The sequence below is a fragment of the Camelus dromedarius genome, chromosome 4 (genome assembly GCF_036321535.1).
Source record: "Camelus dromedarius isolate mCamDro1 chromosome 4, mCamDro1.pat, whole genome shotgun sequence".
NCBI lineage: Eukaryota > Metazoa > Chordata > Mammalia > Artiodactyla > Camelidae > Camelus > Camelus dromedarius.
In genome coordinates, this window is record NC_087439.1 from 49,416,018 (window position 1) to 49,443,103 (window position 27,086).

At 34.7% G+C, this 27,086-nt stretch overlaps 1 protein-coding gene across 6 annotated transcripts in view; it reads right to left on the reverse strand.

The window, feature by feature from the left end:
* Positions 1-27,086, reverse strand: part of LNPK (lunapark, ER junction formation factor) — a 78,899-nt gene that overhangs the window by 50,603 nt on the left and 1,210 nt on the right. For 5 of the 6 annotated variants that reach the window (XR_004136731.2, XR_004136730.2, XM_031451695.2 and 2 more), the window contains exons 1-4: positions 17,524-17,643; positions 12,073-12,161; positions 10,472-10,513; positions 9,286-9,473 (exon numbers count right to left, since the gene is read on the reverse strand). Coding sequence is in view for 4 of the 6 variants with exons in the window: in XM_031451695.2 (XP_031307555.1) it covers positions 9,286-9,473; positions 10,472-10,513; positions 12,073-12,099 (257 nt within the window). In the remaining 2 variants the exon portion in view is untranslated. Of the gene's footprint in view, positions 1-9,285; positions 9,474-10,471; positions 10,514-12,072; positions 12,162-17,523; positions 17,644-27,086 lie in introns of those variants that run through there. The other variant, XM_064484923.1, reaches the window with a different exon arrangement.

Below are 27,086 nucleotides of genomic sequence, written 5' to 3' on the forward strand. Positions count from 1 at the left end.
ACTGCTTATCTCACTAAAAGGCAGGAAGATAAAATTTCCCAAAATGTAAAATCTAAAACCCATGTTTATTATAATGAGAATAAGATACATATGCTACTGGCAGAAACTCCTCAGTTTGATTCCAACAATGAAACAGAAAAGGCAAGAATTAAAAAGAAATCACTCAGAAATGCCCTATTTACAAAGAATATTCTGTTTCTGTGGCAGCAGTGAAGAAAAGAAGTTTCATATTATGAAAAAATATAGAGTTCCCTAACCCTACTACCTGGAAAAAGATAAAAGCTGAACAAACTAACACACTAAATCCTGGGTCATAAGGAAAATTCTAGATAGTCTGAAATCTAGGAAGGCATGCTTCTACACTCTCACATAAACCTCTTACAAATAACTGGGCCAAAGTAAACATACCACATAACTAAAGATTTTCTTTTTAAGTTATAAAAACCAAAAGCAAAATACAGAATTATGTTCCAAAACTTAGACCAACATCTTTTATCTCAAAAATGTAAATGAGCTAAACTCACCAGAGCAAAAGAAATAGACTTTCAGACAGGATCATAAAAAAACCCCAACCCTACAAAATAAACTGACATCTAAAACTGTTTTTGAAGGTTGAAAATACAACAATGGGGAAAAAAATACTAGGCAAATATAAATAAAATAAGAGTTGTGATCTTAATATGCCACAAGATTGAATGCAAAACCCCCTCCCCTCTGCAAAAAACTTTAAACTAGAAAAACAAGGTCATTTTATAGCATTTAAAATGATGCAGTTTCTTTCAGGTAAACAAAAATACATTCTAAGAACTCTGCATCAGCCTGTTCAGGTTGGAAAAAAAAGGACACAGTTTCTTTCCAATAAATGATAAAATGGTGCCGAAGCAACTGGGCATCCACAGGCAGGGAGGCAAGGAGGAAGGGAGGAAGGGAGGAAGGGAGGAAGAAGGAAGGAAGGAAAGAAGGAAGGAAGGAAGGAAGGAAGGAAGGAAGAAGGAAGGAAGGAAGGAAGGAAGGAAGAATCTCAATGTGAACCTCATACTTACATTAAAAATTAGCTCAAAATGGATTATGAACTTGAATGTTAGAAGAAAAAAGCATAGACAAAAACAAAGGAGAAAATCTTCAGGACCTATATCTACAGAGGGGTTCTTGACAACAAAAGCACAATACACAAAAGGAAATTTTTAAAATAATAAATTTGGCTCTGCAAAAATACCCTATTAAGAGGATACAAGGACAAACTACAGACTGGGAAAAAAATCTTTGCAAAACATATATCCACCAAAAAACTTGTCTCTATGTATATAAGGAACTCTCAAAACTCAACAGCAAAAAGACTAATAATCCAATTAGAAAATTAGACAGCAGACATGAACAGACATTTCACTCAAAAGAAGATACACATGGCAAATAAACACATAAAAAGATGTCCAACATTATTAGCCATCAGGGAAATATAAATTAAAACCACAATGAGCTATCACTAGACACCTATCAGAATGGTCAAATTAGAAAATAGTGGTAATACCAAATGCTGGTAAGGATGCAGAGAAACTAGATCACTCAAACATAACTAGTGGAAATGTAAAATGGTACCCCTACTCTGAAAAACAGTTTAGCAGTTTCCTGTTAAAATAAATATGTATTTAAATGTGCCTCAGAAATTACACTCTTGGGCATATACCCTAGAGAAACGAAAACTTATGTTCAGGCAAAAACTGTTCACAAATGTTCATGGCAGCCTCATTTGTTAAAGCCAAAAACTGAAAATCATCCAAATGACCTTCAACAGGGGTATTGCTAAGCAAACTGTGCTACATTAATGCCATGCAATACTACCCAGCAATAAAAAGGAACTACCGATACACTTAAGAACTTAGATGGATCTCAAGAATATGCTCAGTTAAAAAAGCCAATTTCAAAAGACTGCATACTATGTGATCCCATTTTACAACATTTTTGAAATAAAATTATAGAGATGGAAAATAGATTAGTGGGTGGTAGGAGTTAGGAATGAGGCAGGCAGAAGACAGCTGGTATGATTACAAAGGGGTGGCAAAAAGGAACTCTGTGAACAGTTCTGGATCTGAATTGCGGGGAAGTTACATGAAGCTATACATATGATAAAAATGCATAGAAATACAAAATACATACACACAAATGAGTGTATGTTAAACTAGGAAAATCTGAATAGGCTCTGTGAATTAAACCAATGTCAATTTCCTGCTGTGATATTTAACTACAGTCATGTAAGATGTTACCACTGGGGAAGGCTAGGTGAAGGGTACACAGGACCTGCCTGTACACATTTGTTTTTTCCAATTTCTTGTGAATCTATAATTTTTTCAAAATAAAAAGTATTTTTTAAAGGATGTGCTTACAATGAGGATATAACAGCTAGGAATATCTATTCATCAAATAGAAAAGTATCAACACTCATAAAGCAAAACTAAATGAAATACAAGGAGAAATATAAATACATTGTCATTAGGATACAGAAGATCTATATAGCATAGTAAGGTAGTTTTCATATTAAACTCTGTGGACCGGGGAGGGGGGGAATCTTCAAGTGTTCATGAAATGCTGCAATTGACCAAATAGTATGTCACCCCCAAAAAAAGTCTCAATAAATTCAAAGTGGATATATTATTAAACAATATTTTCTGAAAGCAATACAATGAAAGTAGAAATAGTAATTAAGCCAAAAAACCAAATATAACAAATACACATTTGCCACCTGGAAATAACTCTGAAATTACAAAAACTAAAAAAAGAAAAAAACATTGAATGATACAACCAAAGTAAATCAACTACATATCAAGACCTGTGGGAAGAAACTAAAGTGGTCAGAAAATACCATGGCCTCAAATACATGTGCAGTGTATTGTGTCAAGAAATAAGAATGAAAATAAATATGTTAAAGCATCCATTTTGAGTTATAAGAATAAAATAAGCCTAAGGAAAAGAAAAAGAATTAATAAAAAAGAAGTAATTTTTAAGCTGGATTTTTTGGGAGAAACAGCTAATAAAAATAACCAAAAAAGAGAATATGTACAAATATACAAAATAAGAAATAAGGAAGCAATACCATAGTTACAAAGAAAACTTTAAAAATCAGTAAGAGACAATGATGACTACTACTATTACAACACTAAGCAAACACATTTTAAAACTGTAGAATGGAGATATACATATATCTCAAATTTTTAACAAAACTAACCTTGGAAGAGATAAAAAAGCCTAAAAAATTAACTACTATTAAATTTTAAAAGTTGTTAAGAGCTACCCTTTATTAAAAAAAACACGAAGCCAAAAAAATTTTAAATGGAATACTACTAAACCTGTAAAGGACAGATAATGCCAGTACTATTTAAACTGTTATAGAGCATTAAAAAGGAAAGAAAAGCTTTCTGATATTTCTATAAAATGAATACAACTATGAAAGGAAATATTCCTAGAATTCAAGATTTCAGTATTTGATTTCAATATTTAACATAATCTATCATATCAAGAAATGTAAGATGAAACAGCATTTAACAAAATTCAACAATCTTTCTTGATTTAAAAGAAAACTAAATAAAATACAAGTAGCTAGAAAAATTCTTAACATAAAATATATCTTCTCAATTCAAAAGTCAGGATAATGCCCAATGGCGAAACGTCAGAATCATTCTCAAGGAGCAAGTCAAGGATGTCCGCTATTTTCTCTGCAACTTAACAATGTCTTGAAAGTATTAGCCAATACAATTAGCCCAGATGAAAAAAAAAAATCTGAAAGGAGGTGAAATTTTTTGCTATTTACAAATAATATGACTGTATACTTGAAGTGAAACTCTCAAAGACTCAACTAAACAACTTGCTAGAAACAACAAGACAACTATACTTGGATACAAAATTAGTATAGAAAGTCAGTAAGTTCATAGATATAATCAATTCTAAGATATACTAAACCCTTTCTTAACTCACATTCATGAAATCATTCCAGTTGTTCTTTTCTGAATGAAACTGAACATAAATACAGCATGAATTTTTGTTAAATACTATAAAATTATAAAGGTGTTCTAAAAGGAATACTTGGAACTTCAATATAACAGAATCACTCTTTATATTCAGTAAACATTTTAAATCCTTAATATTCAGTATTTTATTGTACTAAAATTAAAATTGCTAAAAGTTAAAATATAGCAGAAAATAGTTAAAACTCTATTAATATAATCAAACCTTTCTCACTTTTACTAAAGGATTAACAGTCCATAAACCTGATTACTTCTCACCAATCTTCATATACAAAGGAGTTTTTACCTATCTTATCCTTCCTGCCAAATTTAAGTGCTTTCTTCCCAACAATCACACAAGCCCTATACAATTTATTGAGATGTTTTTAAGATGAGATTTAACAATATAGAAAGCTAAAAATGAAAAAGTACAGGTCTCAATATTTATAACTATGTTGACTATTTTGTCAGTTTATTTAACCATCAAAGGCTTTAGCGAGAATTACTTTCACATTCAGACAATGATTTATTTTGGCATAAGGATAAAGCCTTTTAAAAATTATCTTATTATTGGGGGGTTGGGGAAGAGATATGACTTAACACCATTTTCAAACCCAATGATTTGAAATGCTATCTTTATCATATATAAAAACCATATATAATTTTTTAAATCCTATGGGGATTTATGAATTCTCACGTCTCTTTCTTTGGTCTGTGTCTCTATTTAGACACTGTACCAAACCTTTAATTAATGAAGTTTTATAATGCATTTGGTATCTGGTAGACCTCTGATTCTCATACTGCTCCTTTTTTAGAATTTTCAAGACTATTATTATGAGCTTATTTTTCTGTTAAAAATTATGGAACAAATGTGTCAAGATTTTTAAAGCACTGCTGGTTATCTGTATTGTGATCACAAACTTTTAGATTAATTTAGGGAAAACCAATCACATTACAATACTGAGTCTTCCTATCCAAGAATAGGATTTGTCTCTTATATGTCTCAGTACGTAATTCTTTAAGTATAAAATTATATCAAGTGAATATCAATATTGTAAAAGAGATGCTTGCAAATTATTTTCATACCTATAAAAACTAAGAGTAAATATTCTTCTTGAGTAAATATCAAGAGATGTCTGGATACCTTCTCCTGTAAGAGCCAACTATAGTTGATAAGAAACACTTTGTATTATTATTAGAGTACCATGAAACAAATATTTAACTTTCCTCAAAAGGCTACAAATTACTTTTATTAGTTGTCTAGCTAGATTGAGGAAATATCTCTTACAAAATGGTTGGGAGGAGGAGAACTGGGAAGGAGGCATAAAAATTGTATAAGATCAAAGTTCTATCCTCAAATGGCTTTCAATTTAAGTAGAAAAATAAGAAAACATAAGGAACAGGGGACAAGACTACCTTCCTCGGTTCCTTGAATTTTACCTCCATAATTTCATTTTAAAAGAAACACACGAACGCACACACACACACACACACACACACAACACATGCGGAAAGAAAATATGGCTTAATCCTCTGCAAAGGTCAACATTTTAGGCTAGCTGAAATGATATTTTAGAGAATGGAATTTCTACAAAGTTATAATTTTTAAGAATAAGGTATCCAGGAATAAAAGCTGGTAAGATTCCTTGTAGAGATAGTTAAGTGTAGAGACAGTTTATGGTTGTTCACTCTTAAAAAATCAACTAACTTCCAAGGTAATGCATATCTGCCAGCATAATGTAGAAATAAAAAAATTTAACTGTAACCCAAACCTTCCCTCACTATGGAGCATAGTCTTAGTAATTCCTATGAAATCAGTTCACTATAATTTGTTTCAGTAACAGTTAAAAAGATCAGAGAAATGTTATTGAATCTGACAGAAAGAAAAATAGGTTGGAATTTCACCAAGTTCCTCCATATTACATCCTAAAAAGACAACATAATAAAATCTAAAAGTATCTTATATAGAGTATTGATATTCTACTATAAAAGATGATTTTGAAATAGTCATGATTAGGCAATATATGCTCAGTTCTGAATCCATGACCTCTCTGCCAGTAAAAGCATTTCATAAACTTGGAATACAGAGAGAGTAGTCACTTTTTGCAGTTATCAGGTAGATTTCTAAACTTTATAATCAATGTAGACAGTGATGATAAAGCAATATATTTTATTGCTCCTTCTGCCTCCATTTTCTTAAGCAAACCCTGGTGCAGACCTCAAAACTTTGGTTTTCAAAGAAAAAGGTCCAGGGATAAGCTTGGGCAACAGCTCACATTACACACAAAAGAAAATGTCCTGTGATAAACCTTCTTTCTATTTACCACAACATCTACTCTCACGTTGTTGTATTTTATTTCATGCTTTTTTGATTGTCATCAATCAGAAGGACAATTCTATTCTTTGTTGGGTAACTGGTCTATGCTTCCAAAAGTGAAGAGCTCACTGAAACAGAAACTGTAGCAGTTGAGAACCAGGTCACAGATGTGAATGAGGCAAAGTGAGAAATGGCTCTGAAGTTTAATAAGCCAAGAAATACTAGACGTAGGTGATGCAGAACAGGTAAAAGGACACAGTAAGGATAACAAAGCTTCATACTTAAAACAGTGAAAAAATCAAACTGAAGAAATAACAAACATTTTTAAAGAAATGAAGTTTTTCTACTTTTAAAAACAACAAGTATATGACTTATTTACAAAAAAAAAAAGTCACAATAGCTGATCACAATTTGTGGACAGAAATTAGAATTAGTGTAATAGAGTCCCTTATCAAACATTCTTTTGCAACTAGATACAATATTTCTATAATCAGAAAATCAATTTTTATATGGAAATGGATGTCAAATTGAGTTGTTTTAAGTTTTTAAAGACACTTAAATTAACTAGACTCAATAACCTCATACTTATTCCCTTTCTAAATCTTTTTTCTCTCTCTTCATTAAAAAAAAAAAATAGAAGGGAAGCAAGGGAAAGGGGCTCAGCATTATGAAATCCATGATTACACCTGGGATAAAAAGCATTCCAAAAGACTTCAAAAGAGAAGGAAAATTGTTTAAATGGCAGAGACAATTATTTTGTAATATGCATGCACTCAACTTTTGACTCTTTTATCTACATACAAAGTTAAAATTGTTATCAGCTCCAGGATTTTCCATTTGAAAAATATGCCCTGCATTAAAGACTAAACAAAAGATGTTTACTATAGAAGTCCCAAAGAAAAAGATTCTACCCTACCAAAGTCAAACCAAAAAACTTAAGTATCACCCTGATTCCTCCCTTCCTTTTCTCTTACCTTTCATTTCCTCCTATCAAGTTGTCTCAGTTTTACTTCCAAAATATTTCCAAATCATCTGTTCATCTCCACTGCCCACTGGGCAATCCAGTCTATTTTCATTGTTCAACTTCTATAACAGCCTCCTAGATGATCTGTTTCTACCCTTGTCCTCCTTACTCCATCTCCATAAGGCAGCACACATGATCTTCTTAATTTAGATTTCATCATGCCAGTCTTCTAAAACCTTTACAAGCCTCCCATTTCACCCAAAATGAGATTCAGACTGCTTCCCCTCCCCTGACCCTGAAATTTAAAATTCTTCCCCTCACCCCGCATCCAACCAATCATTAAGAGCCTCTCTGTATTACTTCAGTTCTACCTCCTAAATCTCTTCAACCCAGTCACTTCACACAGCCCATCTGCTTCTCTTCAACGCTGCTACCAACACTCAAGTGCAAATCACCCCTAGACAAATACGGTAACCTTCTGCCTTGCTGCTCTGGATTCATTCTTACTCTCTTTTAATTTATTCTCCATGCTATAGCCTCAGTGGTTTTTTCAACATAACAATATGATAATGTCATACTCCTTTTTAAAAATCTTCAATGGCTTCCCACTACTGTTAGATTAAGACCTAAAATCTTTATCATGGACTATAAGGCCCACAAGAAATGTCCTTCTAACTATCCAGACTTTTCTCTATTATCCAGTCTTAGGCCTACTTTCAATTCTTTAAACCCATCATGCTCTGTACTCCCTCAGGGCCTGCAAATATGCTGTTCCTTCTGCCTAAACCACTACCTACCCTGTCACACTACCCTTGCTACAAATACTTATCCTTCAGGTCTCAAACTCAAACATCACTTCCTCAGGGAGGCAAGATTTTCACTCTCTACTTGTACAATCAAACAGTAATCTAGGTACTGCTGTGATGGGACTCTGCAGATATAATAAAGTATGACTCAGTTGATTTTAAGATAGGGAGATTAACCTGGACTATCAGTTGAGGCCTTAAAAGCAGAGGTTTCTTCCAGCCAAAGGCAGAATAGGAATTCAGAGAGGTGCAGCAGAAATCAGCCAACACCCTGTTTGAGCTTGGAAGCATACTCCCCCCAAGACTCCAGGCCAGCTGATAACTTTGATTTAAGCCTGCAAGACCCTAAGCAGAGAAGTCAGTCAAACCACCTGGACTTCTGACCTATGCAACTGTGATATAATAAATGGGTGTTGCTTTAAGTCACTAATTCTGTGGCAGGAATAGTAAAGAATACAAAGGCCCTTCCCTGACCCTCACCCTCCACTCCAGACTGTGTTAGGGACCCTGTAAAATGCTCCCAGAGCATTTGGCATTTCTCTCCCATAATATTCATCATACATATTACCTAATTTAATGTATACAGTCTAAGATCTATAGTCAAAGGTTTTGTATTTTTGTGTACCATACACCATTATAATCCAACATCTACACAATTGGTACCTATAAATGTTTGTTGATTGAATGAAGATTTTTTTATTCAACTGCCTCCCAAAACTCTCAATCATAACCTTCTGTAAAGTGCTATACTATAAAATATTTCTATAATAAAGGTGAATTGCTTTATAGTAGTTACTAAAAAGAGAAGTGAGGTAGGATGCATGGAATACATTCAGAATCATTGGGGCAGTTGTTCCTTTTGTTTTACAAGTCCTCCCTCACTTGCCACTACCCACATTTGAAATGCCCATTCCAAGCCCAATACCCCCAGGGAAGCACAACCATCTATCAGAGAATCACAAAAGATTACCATATAGAGCCATTATTACTAATGTCACTGCATCATATTCTTCAAGTTTGTTGGACTGTACATAAAGATTTAAAACAATTATTCTACTTTTTAAAAGACACAGTTTTCAAACTACAAAAAAAAAAGCAAGTTTATTCAATCTATATTACTATTTCATAATAAAAAAAGAAACTGACTATATTAAAACTATCTGGTCAGACAAAGGAAAAGTCAATAAAAAATATTTTACTTACATCAATGGGAAAGCAAAAAATGGGAGTGTCATGGCAAGTCTTGCTGTAAATTCATCGGGAAGATACCATAAGTATACAATTAAACATGTAAACAGATAGAGAATTGAAGAATAGAGAATTAATCTTCCGACCCATAATTTTTGTAATCTCTGATTTTTTTCCCTAAATTCTTCCAATGCTTGAATTTCCTGTTAAGAGAAAGTTATTCTATATTATTAAATCTCAAATTCATAAATAAATTAAAATGTTAAAAAAATTTTAACATGATAGGTTACAGAGAAAGAACTCTTAAATATCAATCAAATGTAATACCTTAATATTTTAAAACAGAACATAATGTGAAAAAGAAAATTAAAAATGAAGTTAAAAAATATGAAAAATGCCTATTATGATTTGACAAAATTTTAATGCAAAATTAAGATATTTTTAAGCTATCAAATTAGCAAAGAACAGAGGTATGAAATTGGTATCAATAAATAGTATTTGTTAATTCAAACAAGTAATAGTTCTCCCTGTCTAAGGTCTAAAAAATATCTGGCTATCAAAAAAGGAATTAATAAAAATTGAAACAGTGACCCCCTACTAGATTCTTTCAATCTATTCATCACTCTCAATGAGCATATCATTTTTTTTTATTTTTGACATTAAATAGGAAGAGGGTCTCACTGTTAAATTAGGTTTAGTTCTTTTCTTTCTTTTTTTTTGGGGGGGTAATGATGTTTGTTTGTTTGTTTGTTTGCCTATTATTTTTTCATTTAACAGAATTACTGGGGATCAAACTCAGAACCTTGTGCATGCTAAGCATGCACTCTACCACTGAGCAATACCCTCTCCCAAGTATACATTTTGTATAATGATAGAAACTATAAAAAGCTGTGACATTTGCAAACTGATACAAATAGTTGCAGACTATTCTATAATCTACCTTATCCTATCTGTAACATTGATTTATACCATGCTGTAGATCTAATTTCATTCTAACAGTAACTATTACTTGACACAGAGTTCTTAAGTCACTGACAGACTTTGGATCTTTTTTGAAATCATGTAACATTAAAGTTCTCAGACTTACTCTATATCACCTCTAAATTCCCATACAGATCTGGTCTACAAAATAATATACACTAAAACAATATTTATATAACACCTAAAATCAATTAATACACCGTAGAGCCAAAGAACATACCTTATCTATATTTTCCAGAACTTCTACAGTCGAAGGTTTTGTCTGTTATAGAAACATAAATAAGAGACAATATTAACACTTGCTATTGCAAATTTGGGAACACTCTGACTTATGAAATCATAAAAGAACATTTTAACCCAAAATTAAGTTTTTCAGTGTTGTCAAGCAATATGTATTCCTGTTTATTTACAAATGAGATTTAGATTTAATTAAAAATTATAATTATAAACAGAATCACATGAGATTAAAGAAATAAGATGTTCCTACTTTACTTATTTTTAGTCCTAGAAGTACTTCAACTCTGATAGCTCTATATTTACCATCCTTAACCCCAACATAATATACTTTTATTGAGAGAAACAATTTTTTCTCCAAGAAAAATTTTCTCAGATATGATTATTCAAAAGAATTCACATATTTAAAAATCCAAGACTAAAGATGGTCTGATTCAGTATTCATAAAAGTTCACTTAGGACTCTGGAGGTCAAAAATCAATAGGCTGCCTTCATTCTGAATTCCTAATGTACTTTTCTGAAGACCAGATTTTTAAAGGGTATCAAAGAATACTTCATTATAGCAGAGTTTGTTTGTCAGAGGTATTTTTTATATCACCTAGAATAAAAACCGGCCAAAATGGCTCACACAAAGCTTAAAAAAATAATTACCAATTATATATACTCAACAATCTAAGAGAGTAATGATTATTAAATCATTGTAGCTCCCACAGGTATTGTTACTATTAGGTTGAACCATATGAGATTGCTGTTTACATAGTCAAAACTGTTGAAGACTGGCAATTTCACAGGGTTCAACCTAAAAAGAAAGACAAAGGAAGAACAGATATATCTGATTCTCCGGCAGAATTGTAATAAGGTTTTAGAGGGAAGTAAGGGGGCGAGTGTCAATATAAAACCAGTCCAAAACAAAGCAGTTCCAGCAATAATCCAAAAACTAAATTGTGTACCAAGTATTGCTAGAATCTATTATTACAGTAAAAATGAGTCAAAAAATAAGCATAGTTTGTCCTAGACTACATTATCTCCTTTTATATTAGAAAAGAGAATTTATCAATATATTTTATATATTATTGCTCTAAATTTGAGATATCTCCTCTAAAGACTTAGCCAGTAAAATCAAACTGTATTTTTAATTTCATTTAACCTATTAATTCCTAAAAGTATATCCAGTGTGACTTCAGTAAATATCTGTGACAAACTTTAAGCAAAAAGATATAGCCCATAAAAATGTAAGTATTGTATGGAATACTTAATTACAAGTATCTTTCAAATAAGATTGAAATTTAGGCAGTATGAAGAGAAAACAAGATAATCACTTGTACACAAATGCATAGAGAAATAAAAATTCCTAAGTCAAAGTGAAGTAATTCTGTCAAACAGTGACATCAGACAACTATATAGTAAGTAGAACCATTAAAGTCCAAATAAAAAACTAATTCATAAGAGGAGTAAAAAACTTAAACAGAGTTAGGGATAATATCAAACTGCTACTCCAATCTACTCCACAAAGGAGACCTTTACAAATAGCTTTATGTGACACTTTTATATTAGACTACGAACTGGCTGTAAAGAAAAGTAACTTACCCTCCATCGAGAAAATAATCCACCCATTTTTTATTTGTAGAAACTGGGCACAACGATAAATACCATCAACTGTCCAAAGGAATTCACAGCTAGAAATAAAGCAAGTATTTTTAAAATTTAAGTTAAACATACAGCATACCCACTATAAAATTAAGATGCTGCAATATTGTCCAAAAATACCATAAAATATTCATTTCTTTGGACACCATTTATATAGAATTTTAATTCAGACAGTCGTAGGATACATTCCACCTTTTAAAAAAAATCCTTCTTCTAAGCCAGGACATATTTAAAAGTGAAAATAAAGCTGGAAAGGCTTTTTTAAGTGGCAAGGCATTTTAAAAGTGTATATTCATACCACTTTGCAGTTTTCTTTTTCCTAAAGTAGGTCCCCTATGTTGTTCTTGTAAGAAAAGTTCTACTATACTACTTTCATTCTTCATTGTTAAATACAGTCATTTCTATCATTCCGCTGTCTCCTAATTCGAGTTATCTCAAATTAGGGGTGTTCTAAAATGTTTAGAATAACGTCATCTTACAAATGATAATAAAAAAGTGAACTGGATTTTGAGTAAGAAAACAAGGGTAATAAGACTACCTGGGACATTAAGCATATCATTTAATGTTTCTGAGCCATAATTATCTTTTCTATAAATTACAGTTAATAAAACTACCACTTTTCACAGGATAGCCGTCATTATTACCATTTTACAGATAAGAAAATTAAGTGGGAAGAGGTTTAGTGATTTGAACAATAGCTCAGAAGAAACATTATCCAAAGCCACTCTTATCTTCAGACTTCTGTTCACTACCATTCAACACCCAAATAAACATTTCTCCCTGAAACTGTATCTAAGTCCCTCAAGTTAGTTGACTATGTCAGCTAGCTATATATCATATCCCCTTCTTTAGCTGTTTTTCTATGGCTCTCAAATGTATTAAATCTTACAGTACATATAAGTGTATCAGCAATATTATATCCTAAGTCAATTCACCAGTCAATAATTATATTTTATTTTTTTTAATTGAAACAGTGGAAGTATATTTTCAAACTTACATATTTTTACCAGGTTACAGTTATATACTACCAGTGTATAAAACTGCTTCGTTTCCACCCCAAAAAAGTTAGGCCATAATTCTTACATCTTTTAAGCCCATAAATGTAATGACAAAAATAATGCCAGTACCAAGTAAGTACTCTGCAATACTATTTATAGGTTGGAATTAACATAAGGCCTGCCTATCTTGGGCTTTCTTGGTTAGAGAAGTAACAAAAAGCCTAATTATGAAATATTTACACAGTGGCTTTTAGGAACAGAAATACCTATTATCTGTCCTGAAATTTTTGAAGTTTATAAATATAAATGTTATCAGGTACATTTAAGTTGCAATCTAAGTATTATTAATCGTTCAATAGTAACTGAGTATTCAAATGTCTAAAATGTGGTTATTGGAAATCCAAGAACTTTAATGAATAAAAGTATAAATCGCTGAGTCAAGACATTAAATAGATCTTGAAACCTTAAGATGCTAAAAATCACCAAGAAAGGTGACTGGGGAGGGGAGATTCAGATGAACCATTTAATTTCTGAATTTTCAAAGTATGTATCCCATGTACGTATGGTGTCTAGCACAGTGTTTCTGTACACAACTGACCTACACATTTTTGTTTCAAACAGTAATATGCCTTCAAGATAAATCTGTAGACATCACAAATTAGAATTTTTAATATTTGAAAGCAATGACAATGATAATATCATTTAAATACTTCGTAAGCACTTAATCTTCTAGCAGGCCCTAAAACAAATGCTTTACATGAATTTTATCATTTAGATACTACTATCACTCCATTTTACAAATGAGGAGACTGAGGCTATGGAAGTGAAGATATTTGCTAAGTTCCCAAAGATGTTAAGTAGTAGAGACAGACATAGTATTTAAGTTTTGACTTTCTAAAAAAGCAACAAGTTAGGAGTAGGGGATTAAGATGTACAAACTACAATGTATAAAACAGATAAGTTACAAGGATATATCAAATAGCACAGGGAATATAGCCAATATTTTATAACTATCAATGGAGTATAATCTTTAAAAATTGTGAATCACTACACTGTATACCTGAAATTTACATACTGTAAATCAACTATGGCTCGATTTAAAGAGGAAAAAAAAAAAGCTCAAAATCAGAAATAAAATCTACTTCTATAGATTAGATTGGAATATTTATATATAAAATACATGAAAGCACCTTGGACATTATAAAATAGCTGGAAAACAGAGCTACTAAAGTGGGAAGTGAGTTACAAACACAAGAGACAGGGTTAGTACAGTGTATCATGCAGCCCAATTCCTTCATTTGATTAAATCTGAATGCTTAAATCTGCATGGAAAAGCAGCAAAATGATGTGCCAAAACCATGTAGCTCCAGCGAGGGGCAGAACTGGTACTAGAAGTCTGTTACCACTGCCTTTACTTGTTTACTACAAGCCACTTTTAAAATAAGTGCAATTATGAAATGTATGCATAATATTGCAATTAATGCCAACTTTCACATCAATTATTTGCTTGGAGAATTGTTTTGGTGTTAATGAAACAAACCATATTTTACTCTTTAAGATCCCTGAAGCAGAGGATTGTGCTTCTAAATTTGTTCTCTAAAACAACATTATGGTAATAGTCATTAAATGCCATATTCATCCTTTCAGGTTCATAATCAAAGAGCCAATCAATCCTCATTGTTCCATCAATTTTCCTAACTTATTTGTTAAAGAAGCTTGATTTACCAAAATGCACATGTAAAGGTAGTACTTACCAACAGATACAAAAGCATAACAAAATTAAGTAAATCAACTATTTCTCTATAGCTTTTATTTCATACCTCTTCTATTTTCAAACACCTTTTCCCGCTTTGACACCCAAACATCTTAACTCCAATTCCTGTAGCCCATTACTATGAAACCTTGGGCAAGTCAGTTACTTCACCTCTCAGTTACTCATTATCTTCATCTGCAGAAGAGTGATAGTTAAGAACCCTCTTAAATGTTGAAAAACTTAAATGACATAATGCATTCTAAAGTATTTACAACAGTGCCTGACACATGCTAATTTCTCAATATAAACTGTTTTTACTGCTGTGGTTGTTGCCATTTTCTAGCCCATCTCTGCTTCCTTTCAACACATAGAAAATACACGGGAATAAAATAACTAGCATTTCTTTCTGAAGCATAAATCAATTTGCTTGCCCTTGAGTGGACAGATGGTTCAATCTCAAGTGGCCTGCTCCAAGAGACTCCATACACAAAGAGTCTCTCCACTCTGATATCAAAATGGGACCTGACATGACCTTAAGAACTGGGTGCATCTAATGTGTTTTTCAACAAATAATAAAGCTTGTCACATTATTTTAATGTCTTCTACTAACTGGTATTCACACTTAGGTGTAGGTGTCAGAATTTAAAGTCTTAGGATGTGTTATTCTTAAATTTTTAGCTTACTTGAAGAGATACTGAAATAATGGAATAAAAAAGGTCTGGATTCAAAATATGACTCAACCACATACTAGCTATGTGATTAAACCAAGCTATGTGGGGTAAACTAAACTCTCTAAGCCTCAGTTTCAGCATTTATAAAGTGGTGAAAACATCTACACTTCACAGAATTGTATGAATTAAATGAAATTCCATCTGTTGAGACAGTGTCCAACAAATGATAAATGCATAATGAATTGTACCTATTACTACTATCACTGGAAAACACATGAGCAAACTTCTCATATGGAACACACTTCTTTCTAACTTGTTTCGTAATTTTAAAATTGAAAGTAAAATTAGTTTGTATTTTAACTGAAACTGTATGGTTCTCATTTTCTCCAGCAAAATACTCTGAAGACTCTTCCATTAAAATAATCCTGTAGGCCTTTAACAACAAGTTTAGTTTTATGTTTATCAAATTGCAAACTTAAGTAGGAACTATTCAGTCACCATGCACAGTACCTCTATAACACATTCTATTATTCAAGTTAAGATTAAAGGTGTTCCTTCTAGAACTCAAACTTTCAAAGGTCCTAACTGAAAAGATAACTCTGAAATATCCCAAACCAACACATTTATTGCTCAAAAATAAAATTACTGAAAAGAAGTATACCTCCAAAAGCACTTATACAGTGACTGAGTTCTGGTCTTCATGGTAAATCAGTTCATTCTGAACTAAATACTACCAAAAAATGACTATCTGATTAGAAAGATTTCTACAATAAATCATACCTGTTGTAAGCCATACAATTTCTTTCTTTTCTTATATTCTTTCAATCTAATAATATATAAACACTAAGTTTATTAACAGCATTGGGCTGATCCCAATATATGACAGAGAAACTCGAAATTCTAATTTTAAATGCCTCACCCATTTAAAAAAAAATGTGTTCAAAATCAACTTGGTCCTCCTAAAATGAAACTACAGGGGCTGCTGAGGACAAGATATTAACATTCCCTGACAGTTTGAACATATGCCTGAAACCAAGCTTACTCACATCCACACAAACCGCTGTTGAATTTTGTGTGGTGACAATTTTGTCAATGGTGACACCCAGGCCAAAGAGAAAGGAGAAAACAGTCGACACTAGGCACCACAAACCAGAAGCCTACTGGGAAAAGCGGAACATGGAAAATTCAGTGAGTCACAGATTTTACTTAGTACAGTAAGGACACCATGAACAAAACTGAGTTCACCAATCCCAAATCTCTCAATCTCCACACACAGCATTAAAGAATTAAAACTATGGATGTAGTGTAGGTTTGCTCTTCTTCTACTATACCTATGACACCCACGCAACCTCGCCCTTCCCTCTGCCCCCTACAGCGCCTACTGTCGCTCAAATAAGGACAACGGTCGTAGAGAGGCCTCTCTAAGTGACACGCAATCCACGCCCACACGCCTGGGCCGAGCAGCATGACACTGACAGTTTTCAGTCGCTTCCGATCTTTCCAACTCCTGGAGCCTCCGCACAACTCAGAAAAAGACGCCATGGGTAGTAAAACACACTCAAAGCGAAGGCTTAGCGTAGGACCTTCTGACCCATCGCTCGAACACGGAGGTGGGCCAAAGCCCCGATACTCAGCTCAACCCAATCACCCCCCGCCCTGAATCTCCCAGAAAAGGCTGGGGAGCCAGCTCCCCTTGGGGACAGAAAGTGGTCTCCAGCATTCCAGAGCCACCCCTTCCACTGAGCTGAGAAACCAAGAGGACCGGGCGGCGAGACTGGGTCAGTGCGCAGCCAGGCAGGAGTTCGACTAGCCGCCGCAGCCGCCGCCACCGCCGCCGCCGCCGAGCTCGTAGGCCACTCGGCAAGGGGCGGAGGCGCCTGAGAGAGGAAAGCATATTTCCCAGGCAAAAGCTCGGCGCGCCAACCCCTCTGCCGAACCCTCCTAACGGCCCTCATTTTGAGCCATCTACCTTCAAGAAGCGGGCAAAGCCCGGCGCTGGCGTCCACCGCTGCCAGCTTCGGCCGCCACCGCGCAGACCGCCTCCGGTCCGGGCAGCAGCCGCCACTGACAGAGCGATGGGCCCGGCCAACTCCTTCCCATCAAACCCCGCGCTCCCGCCGCCGGCCAATCGGCGCCGCAGCCAGCGCGCGCCGCTCCCCGTCACGTGACCGTGACCCGGGGGCGGGCAGTGGAGGGGCGAGGCTGGCTTTTGGCCCCAGGGCGCCCGACCGTGCGGCTTCTGCAGCCAAATAAGGTGCTGGACGTCGCGTCTCAAAGGTGGACTGCCCTTTACTATGACTCTTAAGATACAGTTACTTCTTAACTCTTCCTCTGCCTCCTTCCCTTCTTTTAAAGCCTGTTCTGCCAAGGCTCACTGGCGAAAGGAAAACCCGAAATTGGCCCTGATGGTTCTAGACCGCCGCGAGAGAAGGGTGGAGTTGGGTCCTAAAAAGGAGTCCGCCTTGAAAAGTGCTGGATCAGCTGTAATCTAGCCGGCAGCAGAGCGAGTTAATACTACACAGCTCAGAAGAGCCCGGTTCCCAAACAAGCCAGTGGAGAAATTCAGCCTAGATTCCAGGAGGGCTTGAGGCTTTTGTGACTCTTAAACGTCAAAAAGGGTCATTTGATGACTGCATGCTTACCTCATCAATGTGTGATAAGCTTCAAATGCCCAGTGGTGTTGATTTAAAACCTCTGAATAACAACATAACATTATTTTTCTATGTTAAAACTCTGACCTCAAGAACATTCCCTTCACAAGTGCCAGTAGTGGGCCCACAAATAAACCACCCAGATTTGAAACATTGGCTAAAGAGAGTTAAATTTTCCCGATCAACTGGGAGTGACAAGTCTAAATAATAAATGGTACTTGAGCCACACAAGGTAACAAGGAGGTAGGTAGAGAAACTTCAGCAAAAGCTTTGTCATGTTTTACCTGAGTGCAAACATTTTTCTTAGGATTTTTCTATTTTATTCAGTTACGTACACATTTTAAAATAAAGTGCTTCCATCATCTTTAGAGAATAATCATTTTCATATGCTACACTTAAACTTTGACAACCGAACAGGTAAAATAAGAAGAAAGTGAGCATAGTATCTCGTTGGTAAGAATTTATTATACGGAAAGCTGTCAGATAATTCACGGAAGTTATGTGTCTTAACTGCTAAAATCTTTATTTACAGCTTTGTAAACTTGAAGAAGGGAAGGGAACCAGTTTTCCTGTGTACTCTGGGTCAGACACTTTACAAATCTAAGAGAAAATGAAAAGAAATATTTTGCCTGTTTTGGTATGGAAATTTAACCATTTTTATTTTTCATTCTTTGCTATTTCAAAGTTTTTTGTTTGTTTTGTTTTTTAAAAAGCCTGTGCAGTTATACAAATACATCTTCTCGTAAGAACAAGGATGAAATATTTTCTACTTGCTAATGATTTGTTCTTTAGTTTTATTTGCGCTGTCAAGATCTACTGTAAAGGAGACAAAAACAGGTGGTGAGAAACAGAAAAGAGCTAGCTGGGTGCAAGAGATTCCAAAAATCTAATCCTGAGACAAAATCCCCTAGGTAATTGATCTTAAAGAGAAGAGATTTGACCTGGCAAGGGAAGAGAGAGAAGTATTGAATCATTAATTAACTCTTTTAATCCTTCCAAGAGCTTTTTAAGGTAAGTATCAGTTTTCAAATGAAGAAACTGAAAAGTAGAAAAATTACACATATACTGTTAAAGGTAATACTATACCACTGCCTTGTATATATCAAGTGGTAAGAGATTGTCAGGCATAGTGAGAGGAGACATTATTACAAGCAGAGAAATCAGCATGTATACTATGTAACTGGACTACAGGCTACAAGGGTCATTCCAGATACTTACTGAGAACAAGACTCTGTGTAAATAACTGTTGTTGTAGAGGCAAATGTTCAAAAGATTGAAAAATGATAAGGCAACAGCAGCCAGAGGGGATGGGAAAGCCAATGAAGGTGGTGCTTTAGCTGAATCCAAATATTAAAGAGTTACCCCTACTAATCCTAAAATTGTTCTGGGATAGATTCTAAGGAAGTAAAATCAAAAGAACAGAGAAGAGCAAGGAAACATTGTTCTAGGCAAAGGAATTCTAAAAGGTCTAATTCAATACATAATAAGCCACATTTATTTACAGAAATAAATGAAAGTTGCAAGAGATTGGTGCTATGAGAGCTTATATTAGGGACATTCACTGATCTGGTCAGAGAAGTTAGGTAAGGCATCCTTGAGGAAATTGCACTAGAATAGATCTGAAGGGTGAGGAAAAAAGAAGAAAAGAAAACAGAGGGAACATCATGTATAAAGGCCTTTTGTCAAGAGGGAACAGTGCAGGCCTGAGGGACTAAAAGGAGGCCATTGTGGCTAGAGCATAGTTTGCAGGGAGAGAGTGCTACAGTGTGAAGCCAGAGACCAGACTAAGCAGGGCCGTACTGAGAACCTTCACGTTTTTCTTGGGAGCAAAGTGGGGAAGGGATTTGACCTGATCAGATCTGTTTTGAAAAGATCATTCCAGCTACAGTGTGGGAACATGAACAGGGCCAGCCTTGGACCAATTAGGATTTATGGGTTGTGGTTAGTGTTGATAGTAGTTCAGATGGATTGGGATGAGAACAAGGAGATGGAGACAAGTCGGGTAAACGGAACACTTTAGGAAGTAAAATGGGAGGTCTCGGGAATGGAGTTAGGTACTGTGGAGTGGAATGAATGGGGATTGAAGGGAGAGGAAGGAGTCAGAAAGACAGAATTTCTGGCATGCCCAGTGAGTGGATAGCAATGCTCACTGAGGTGTGAGGAACACTGAAAGAGAGTCAGGTCTGGGGGAAGGTGATTTCAATTTGAACACGTTGAGTCTCAGATATTTTTGTGACTTCAAGGAGAGATGTCATGTAAACAGATCTACAGGTCTGCAGCACTGAGAGGTCTAGGCTGCAGAAAAAATATTTTACAATTTGTAGTATGTTCTTTTCCACAGGTACTTATTTTTATCAAAACGCAAATATTTTATTATAAATATATATATTGTTTTTAAGTACATTGCAGAAAAATGAAAGAAAAAGTGGAAATCTCTAGAGCAGTTTCCCAGAGTTACTTTTGAATCACCTGGGGCTTTCATTAAAAAAACAAATTTTCAGGCCTCTCCCCTAAAGATTCTGATTATACATGTCTGGTATGGGGCCCAGAAGTTTTGATTTTTAACCAGTGCCACTGTGATTCTTATCAGGGAGTTTCTCTGAGCAGTGGTACTCCAGTGTCGCAGGCCACTTGCATGAGAATTAGCTGAAGTGCTTATTAAATATAGACTGTTGGGCCCTACAGACTAAGATCTCTAGGAGTAGAAGGGATTGGAGGAATGGCGAAAGAGACAGTATGGTACCAGGTGGTCCAAGATTTCACTCTCCATCTTTGACAGAAGTGTCCTAGGCTCTCCACTGCGCAGTTCAGGGGACGCTGGTGTCCTTTTTTGGATGATGCAAATGTAGGCAGCAGGAAGCCCCTGCAGGCTGCTGTGATAACAGCTTTCCTGGCTCCTAGCCCTGGCCTCCTGCCCTGTCCAGTGAAATGGTGCTCAGCCCACTCTGATGCTGCCTTTTCCCACCATTCCTGTTAAACCTCATCCTTCCCTTCCTGGCCCCCTAATCTTCTTCAGTGTTGTACTCCATATACTCCTCCCAGTTCAGGGGTTTCTTTTAGCTAATCTGGCCAGGGTTGGGAGGGAAATAGATTCAAATGCTGTGTTTCCCTCTCTGCAAAGCTTTTTCTAATTTTCGAGAACCTACTTTGTAAGCGTTTTTATTATTAAAGACTGAATATTTGCTCTCTTTATAGTCTTGCTGTAACTGTTTCTCTGTGAGGCACTGTAGATATAGAGGAAGAGTCAGGAAATAATGGGGAAAAAAGAGAAGATTAGAATTATTTTTTATCATGGAAAATAATCACAAGCACACAGAAAAGTTCATTAAACAGAAGTGTACTGCTTAAAGACTATAACCCAAACACTGATGTAACTCCTGCTGGGTCAAACATTACCAACACCCGAAAAGGCCCCAAAGCACCCCTTCCTTTATAACCCTCAAGTACCTAGAGAAAACCACTATCACGATTATTAACATATTCACTTCCTTACTTTTCCTTACAGTTTTATTGCCTAATTACTCTTAAATAATAGCTTATGCTTGTTTTTAATTCTATGTAAATGGAATCATAGAGTAAGTTTTTTTCACATCTTGAATCTTTGAAATCAAAGTTATCTTTAAGATTCATCCATGTGAATGTGCCTGTAATTTATTCATTGTCAGTGTTGTAGGTTACGATATTGCATGGATATACCATAAATTATCTATTCTACTATTGATGGACATACAGGCTTTTCCAGCTTTGGGCTAATTATAAACAGTGCTGTTGTGAATGTGTGTGTGTGTGTGTGTGTGCGCGCGCGCACATCCTGGAGCACATAAATACAAATTTCTTTAGAGTCTTTACCTTAGTATAGAATTCCTGGTTCATCAGGCATGTTTATCTGCAGCTTTACAAGACCATGCCAGAATTTTTCAAAATGGTTGTACCAACTTATATGACCAACAATAACATATAAAAGTGCCTGTTGTTCCAAATCCTAACCAACACTTGAATTGTCTAACATTTTAATTTTTGCCAATCCAATGGTTGCCAGCTTATTGTGGCACTATTTTGCATTTCCCTGATTATTAATGAAGAATAGCATCTTTTCATATGAGCATTACTCATTGTTCAGGTGTTTCCCCATTTTTAAATTGGGTTGTCTTTTTTATTGATTTGTATTAATCAATTTTATAATGTGGAAACAAGACTTTGGTTGATTATATGTTCTTCAAGTATTTTTTCACTCTTTGGTTTGCCTTTTTACATTCTTAATAGTATCTTTGACAAAAAAGAAATTCTTAATTGAATTAAATTTATCACTTTTCCTTTTTTTTTACCCATTTATTCTCCCTGTCTTTGGAATCAAATTGTCAGGAATCCTCTAAAAGCCCATTTAGACTTTTATTAAAATACCTTTAATCTAACCACCTTGCAAAGAGAAATTTCTCTAGCTGGAGCCAGTCAAAAAGATGAGGTAGAAGAGGGAAGCTGAGGAGAGATGAGGCAGAAGAGAAGGTCAGAGAGATTCAAAGCGTTAGAAGGACTCGATCCATTGTTGCTGACGTTAACAATGGAGGAAAAGGACCATGAGCCAAGAAATGGAGGCAGACTCTAAAGCTGTGAATGCCTCCTGACTGACAGCTAGCAAGCAAATGGAGAATTCAGTCCTACAAGCCGCATGGAACTAAATTCTGTCAACAACCTGAATGAACCTAGAATCACATTTTCCCTCGGAGTCTCTATAAAGGTGCAAAGCCTGCTGATACCTTGATTTCAGGCTTGTGAAACCCAGAGCAGAGAACCAACTGAGCCACAACGTGCCTGGATTTCTGATCTACAGAACTGTAAGATAATAAATGAGTGTTGTTTTAAGATGCTAAAGTTGTAGTAATGTGCTATGGCAGCAAAAGAAAATTAACATACATTTATTATTAAGCAGCAATCTTTTTTTTGACTCCTAAAGTAAGCCTTCACTCTAAGTAGGATGACACTACTTTACTCAAGTTCTGTAGCTGAGATTGCTTCACCTTTCAGAATCCAAACTTTAAAATGCATATATATCTAAGGGAGGTGGCACCTAAAGCTACTTTCAACTACCCCTGAAGGTGGATTTGGTAGATAGCTAGATAGTACTTGAGAGGAGAGGGACAACAAATTGGGAAAAGCACAGCACTGAAAGCCAAGAGCTTAGAGTGCAGCAGAAGGAACAATGCAGCTCCTCAACCTGTTTGCTCACTTCACGTTTAGACTTGTCCATCCCACACCACAGAAGAAATGCATGCTAAATGTGGTTCCCATATTTCAATAAAAAAGCAAGGAAATAAGGTCTAAATGGCTGTAAAATAACAGAAAATATCAGTGTATTTTGATAATTGGCATTTATCAAGCCTAACATTAAAGATTCCTAGTATCCTAATGCATAATTCCAGAACCATTTGAGTCTGAAAGGTATGATTTAAAATTAGAGCACCAAGTATCCTGGCATGTAGATAATTTCATGTGAGCTCGATCTATTTATTGAGAAAGAAAGGAACATTTCCTTCTTAAAATGAAAAAAAAAAAGTTGCTTAATCTGAAAAAAATGCATATATATAAACTAAGCAGGTTAAAATAAATTATTGGCTTGGTGCCCAGTAATTCCAAAAGATAACATCCTAATGCTACCTAAAAAATAATGATACACATGACAAATCAGGGAGCTGGTCTTCTTGAGTCTTCCCATATATGCATGTAAAGCTTACACATGAAAGAAGGAAGATGTAGCTTTAGCTAATTCATACTGAGATTCATTGTTAATAGGAATCATAAGAGTATATGGCATTTTACAAAGCATAAAATATGGGAGACAAATTTTCTATCCTGAAAAGCTTAGTAAAACGTGTAGGCATTAGCTAGCAGGAAAAACATTGTCATGGTGATTTACAAGTGATCACCAGTGGAAGACTGGGTACCAAAAAAAGATGTCTTATAAAAACAGAAAATTGGAAAATGCCAGGGATTTGAAAAAAAAGAGATTGCAAAAATTTGAAGGAAGAGTGAAAAAGAGATATGAGAAATGAAAGACAAAGTTCTAAGAAATGAAGACGAAAAATGGAGATAAAAATTAAGGAAAAGACTTATCACTGTGAGGCATGAACCAGTGCATGAGAAAAAAATGTAGGACTGATTTGCTTAACAAAACTCTGAAATTAGACAACTGGAAAGCCTAACTAAATAACTCATTTCTTATGAAACTTAAGAGCTAGTTTGCCCAAGCAATAAATATTAAACCAAACTTCCTGTTCAAGCCATATTATTCCATCTGTAACATATATATAGTAATAAAAGTTCATACAGCTCTGTATGCAGCTAAATTGTGAACAACTTAAAAAGCTTAAGAATATTTTTGAGCTATAGTGTAAAAAGTTTACCTTACAAGATACATTCAAAAGCACTAGTTTTCTTTATATATGTATATGTTCTAGAAAAGTCCCAATGCTATGGCAGTACTGAAATCAGACCCAAATTTCTCTACAAGATAAAGGCCAACTTCTGGTGCAGTGTACTCAGGGCCCAGACCATCTCCAGGTGCTACCTTTGTGGACACAGCAGCTGTATGGTTTTCTTTTTATTCCCCAAATAGATCATACTCAGGAAATTATCTGTTAAAATTTTTTTGCCCACTTTTAAATGGCATTATTTGTCTTTTTATTAATGAGCTTTGAGCATTCTTTATAAATTATGGGTATTAATTGCTTTTCAGATATGTGAATTTCAAATGTTTCTACCAGTCTGTGGCCTGTCTATTCATTTTCAAAGAGCAAAAGTTCTTAATTTTAATGAAGGGAATTAATCTTTTTTTTCTTTTATGGGTTGTGCCTTGGGTGTCATATCTAAGAAATCTTTATCTAACTCAAGATCACAGGAATTTCCTCCTAAGTTTTCATCTACAAGTTTTATGTTTTGAGGTTTTGCTTTTAGGTCTGTGATCCATTGTAAGTTAATTTTATATAAGGTGTGAAGTATGAGTTGAAGTTCATTTTCATAATTGTCTTTGCATATAGATGTCAAACTGCTACGGTACCAGCTGTTAAAAATATTATCTTTTTTCCATTGAATTGCCTTTGTTCTTTTGTCAAGAATCAGTTCACTATATATTTGTGGATCTATTTCTGGACTCCCTGTTCTTTTCCATTGAACCATGTTCTATATTTTTGCCACTTGCCACACCGTCTTGACTACTGTACCTTTACAGTAAGTAAATGAGGTGGTGTGAGTCCTCCAACTTTGTTCTTTTCAAAAATTGTTTTGGCTATCCTAGTTATAGATAAAATTTTAAGCAAATGTATCAATTTATAGAAAAAATTTTGCTGTCATTTTTATTGAGATTGCATTGAATGTATAGATTAATTTGAGGAAAATGCCATAATAACAATATTGAGTCTTCCAATCCAAAGACAGAGTATTTCTCTCCACCGATTTAGATCTTCTTTGATTTATTTTATCATTATTTTATAGTTTTCAGCATACAGAGCCTGCGTATTTTTGTTAGATATTTATCTAAGTACTTCGTGATTTTGGTACTATTTTAAGTGATACTGTGTTTTAAATTTTGATTTTCAAATATTTGTTGGTAATATGTAGAAATAAAACATTTTTATATTTTGACCTTTTGTACTGTGATTTTTCTAAAATGGTTATTAGTGCTAGGAGCTTTTTTTATAAATTCCTTGGGACGTTTCTATGTAGAAAAATCACAGTCTGAACAAAGAGAGTTTTATTTCTTCCTTTCCAATCTGTTTGTTTTTTTTTCATCTGTTTCTCTTGCCTTCTTGCACTATCTGGTGCTTCCAGTATAATATTGAATAGGAGTAGTGAAAGCAGACCTCCTTGCTTTGTTCCCAATCTCAGGGAAGACATTCAATCTTTCACTTTTAATGTTTAGATATAAGTATTTTGTAAATATCTTTATCAGATTAAGAAAATCCCTTGTTAGTTTGCAAAAAGTATTTATCATAAATGAATGTTGAATTTTATCAAATGCTTTTTCTCTATTTATTGAGATGATCTTATGGTTTTTCTTCTTTTGTGAATTGACATGATAAGTGATATTGATTTTCAAATCTTGAATCCTATAATAAACAGAACCATGAGTATAATAATCCTCAGTGAGTTCTGTGAGTGCTTCAAGTGAATTGTTGAACCTGAATGTAGTTTTGAGAACCCCCTAAACTTGCAGTTGGTGTCAGAAGTCTAGAGAATTGAACCCTTAAATTTCACAGTTTGACTAACTCTAGATGGCATCAGTCAACAAATTTAGGTTCAGAACAAACGTTTCATCTCTCTTTCTGTGAGTGATGGTTCCAATATTAGTCTAGGGTCTTTTTTGTTTTGTTTTGATTGATTGATTTTTTTAAAATTTATTTGCTAGGCTATTTTTTATTTTCTCATGTACTACTAAGAAGTTAGTTTGAGATTTGAGATTTATAGTTCCATTCTCAAGATCTTAGCTATGTAACTTATGTCTGTCCCCACTGCAGTAAAATTAAAATATGTATTTGGGCTTTGTTCCAGGTTCCTGGCATAGAACTCCTAAAATCTTAGAAATCTTGAAATCTCCTTTATGATAAGAATGTCTTTGGCATGCTAATGAGATGACTGTTGACTGAGGGGCTCCTAGATAGTTTCAAGATAGAAGCTAGTCACCTGAAATACCAAACCTTAATTAGAAGCTTAGAACTTTTAGCCCCATCTCCCAACCTCCAAGTAAGTAAGAGGGGCTGGAGATTGAGCTAATCACCAATGGTCAATAATTTAATCAATCATGCCTACATAGTGAAACCTTCATAAAAACCCCTAAACCATGGGGTTCAGAGATCTTGCAGACTGGTAAGCATATTGAGGTACTAGGAGG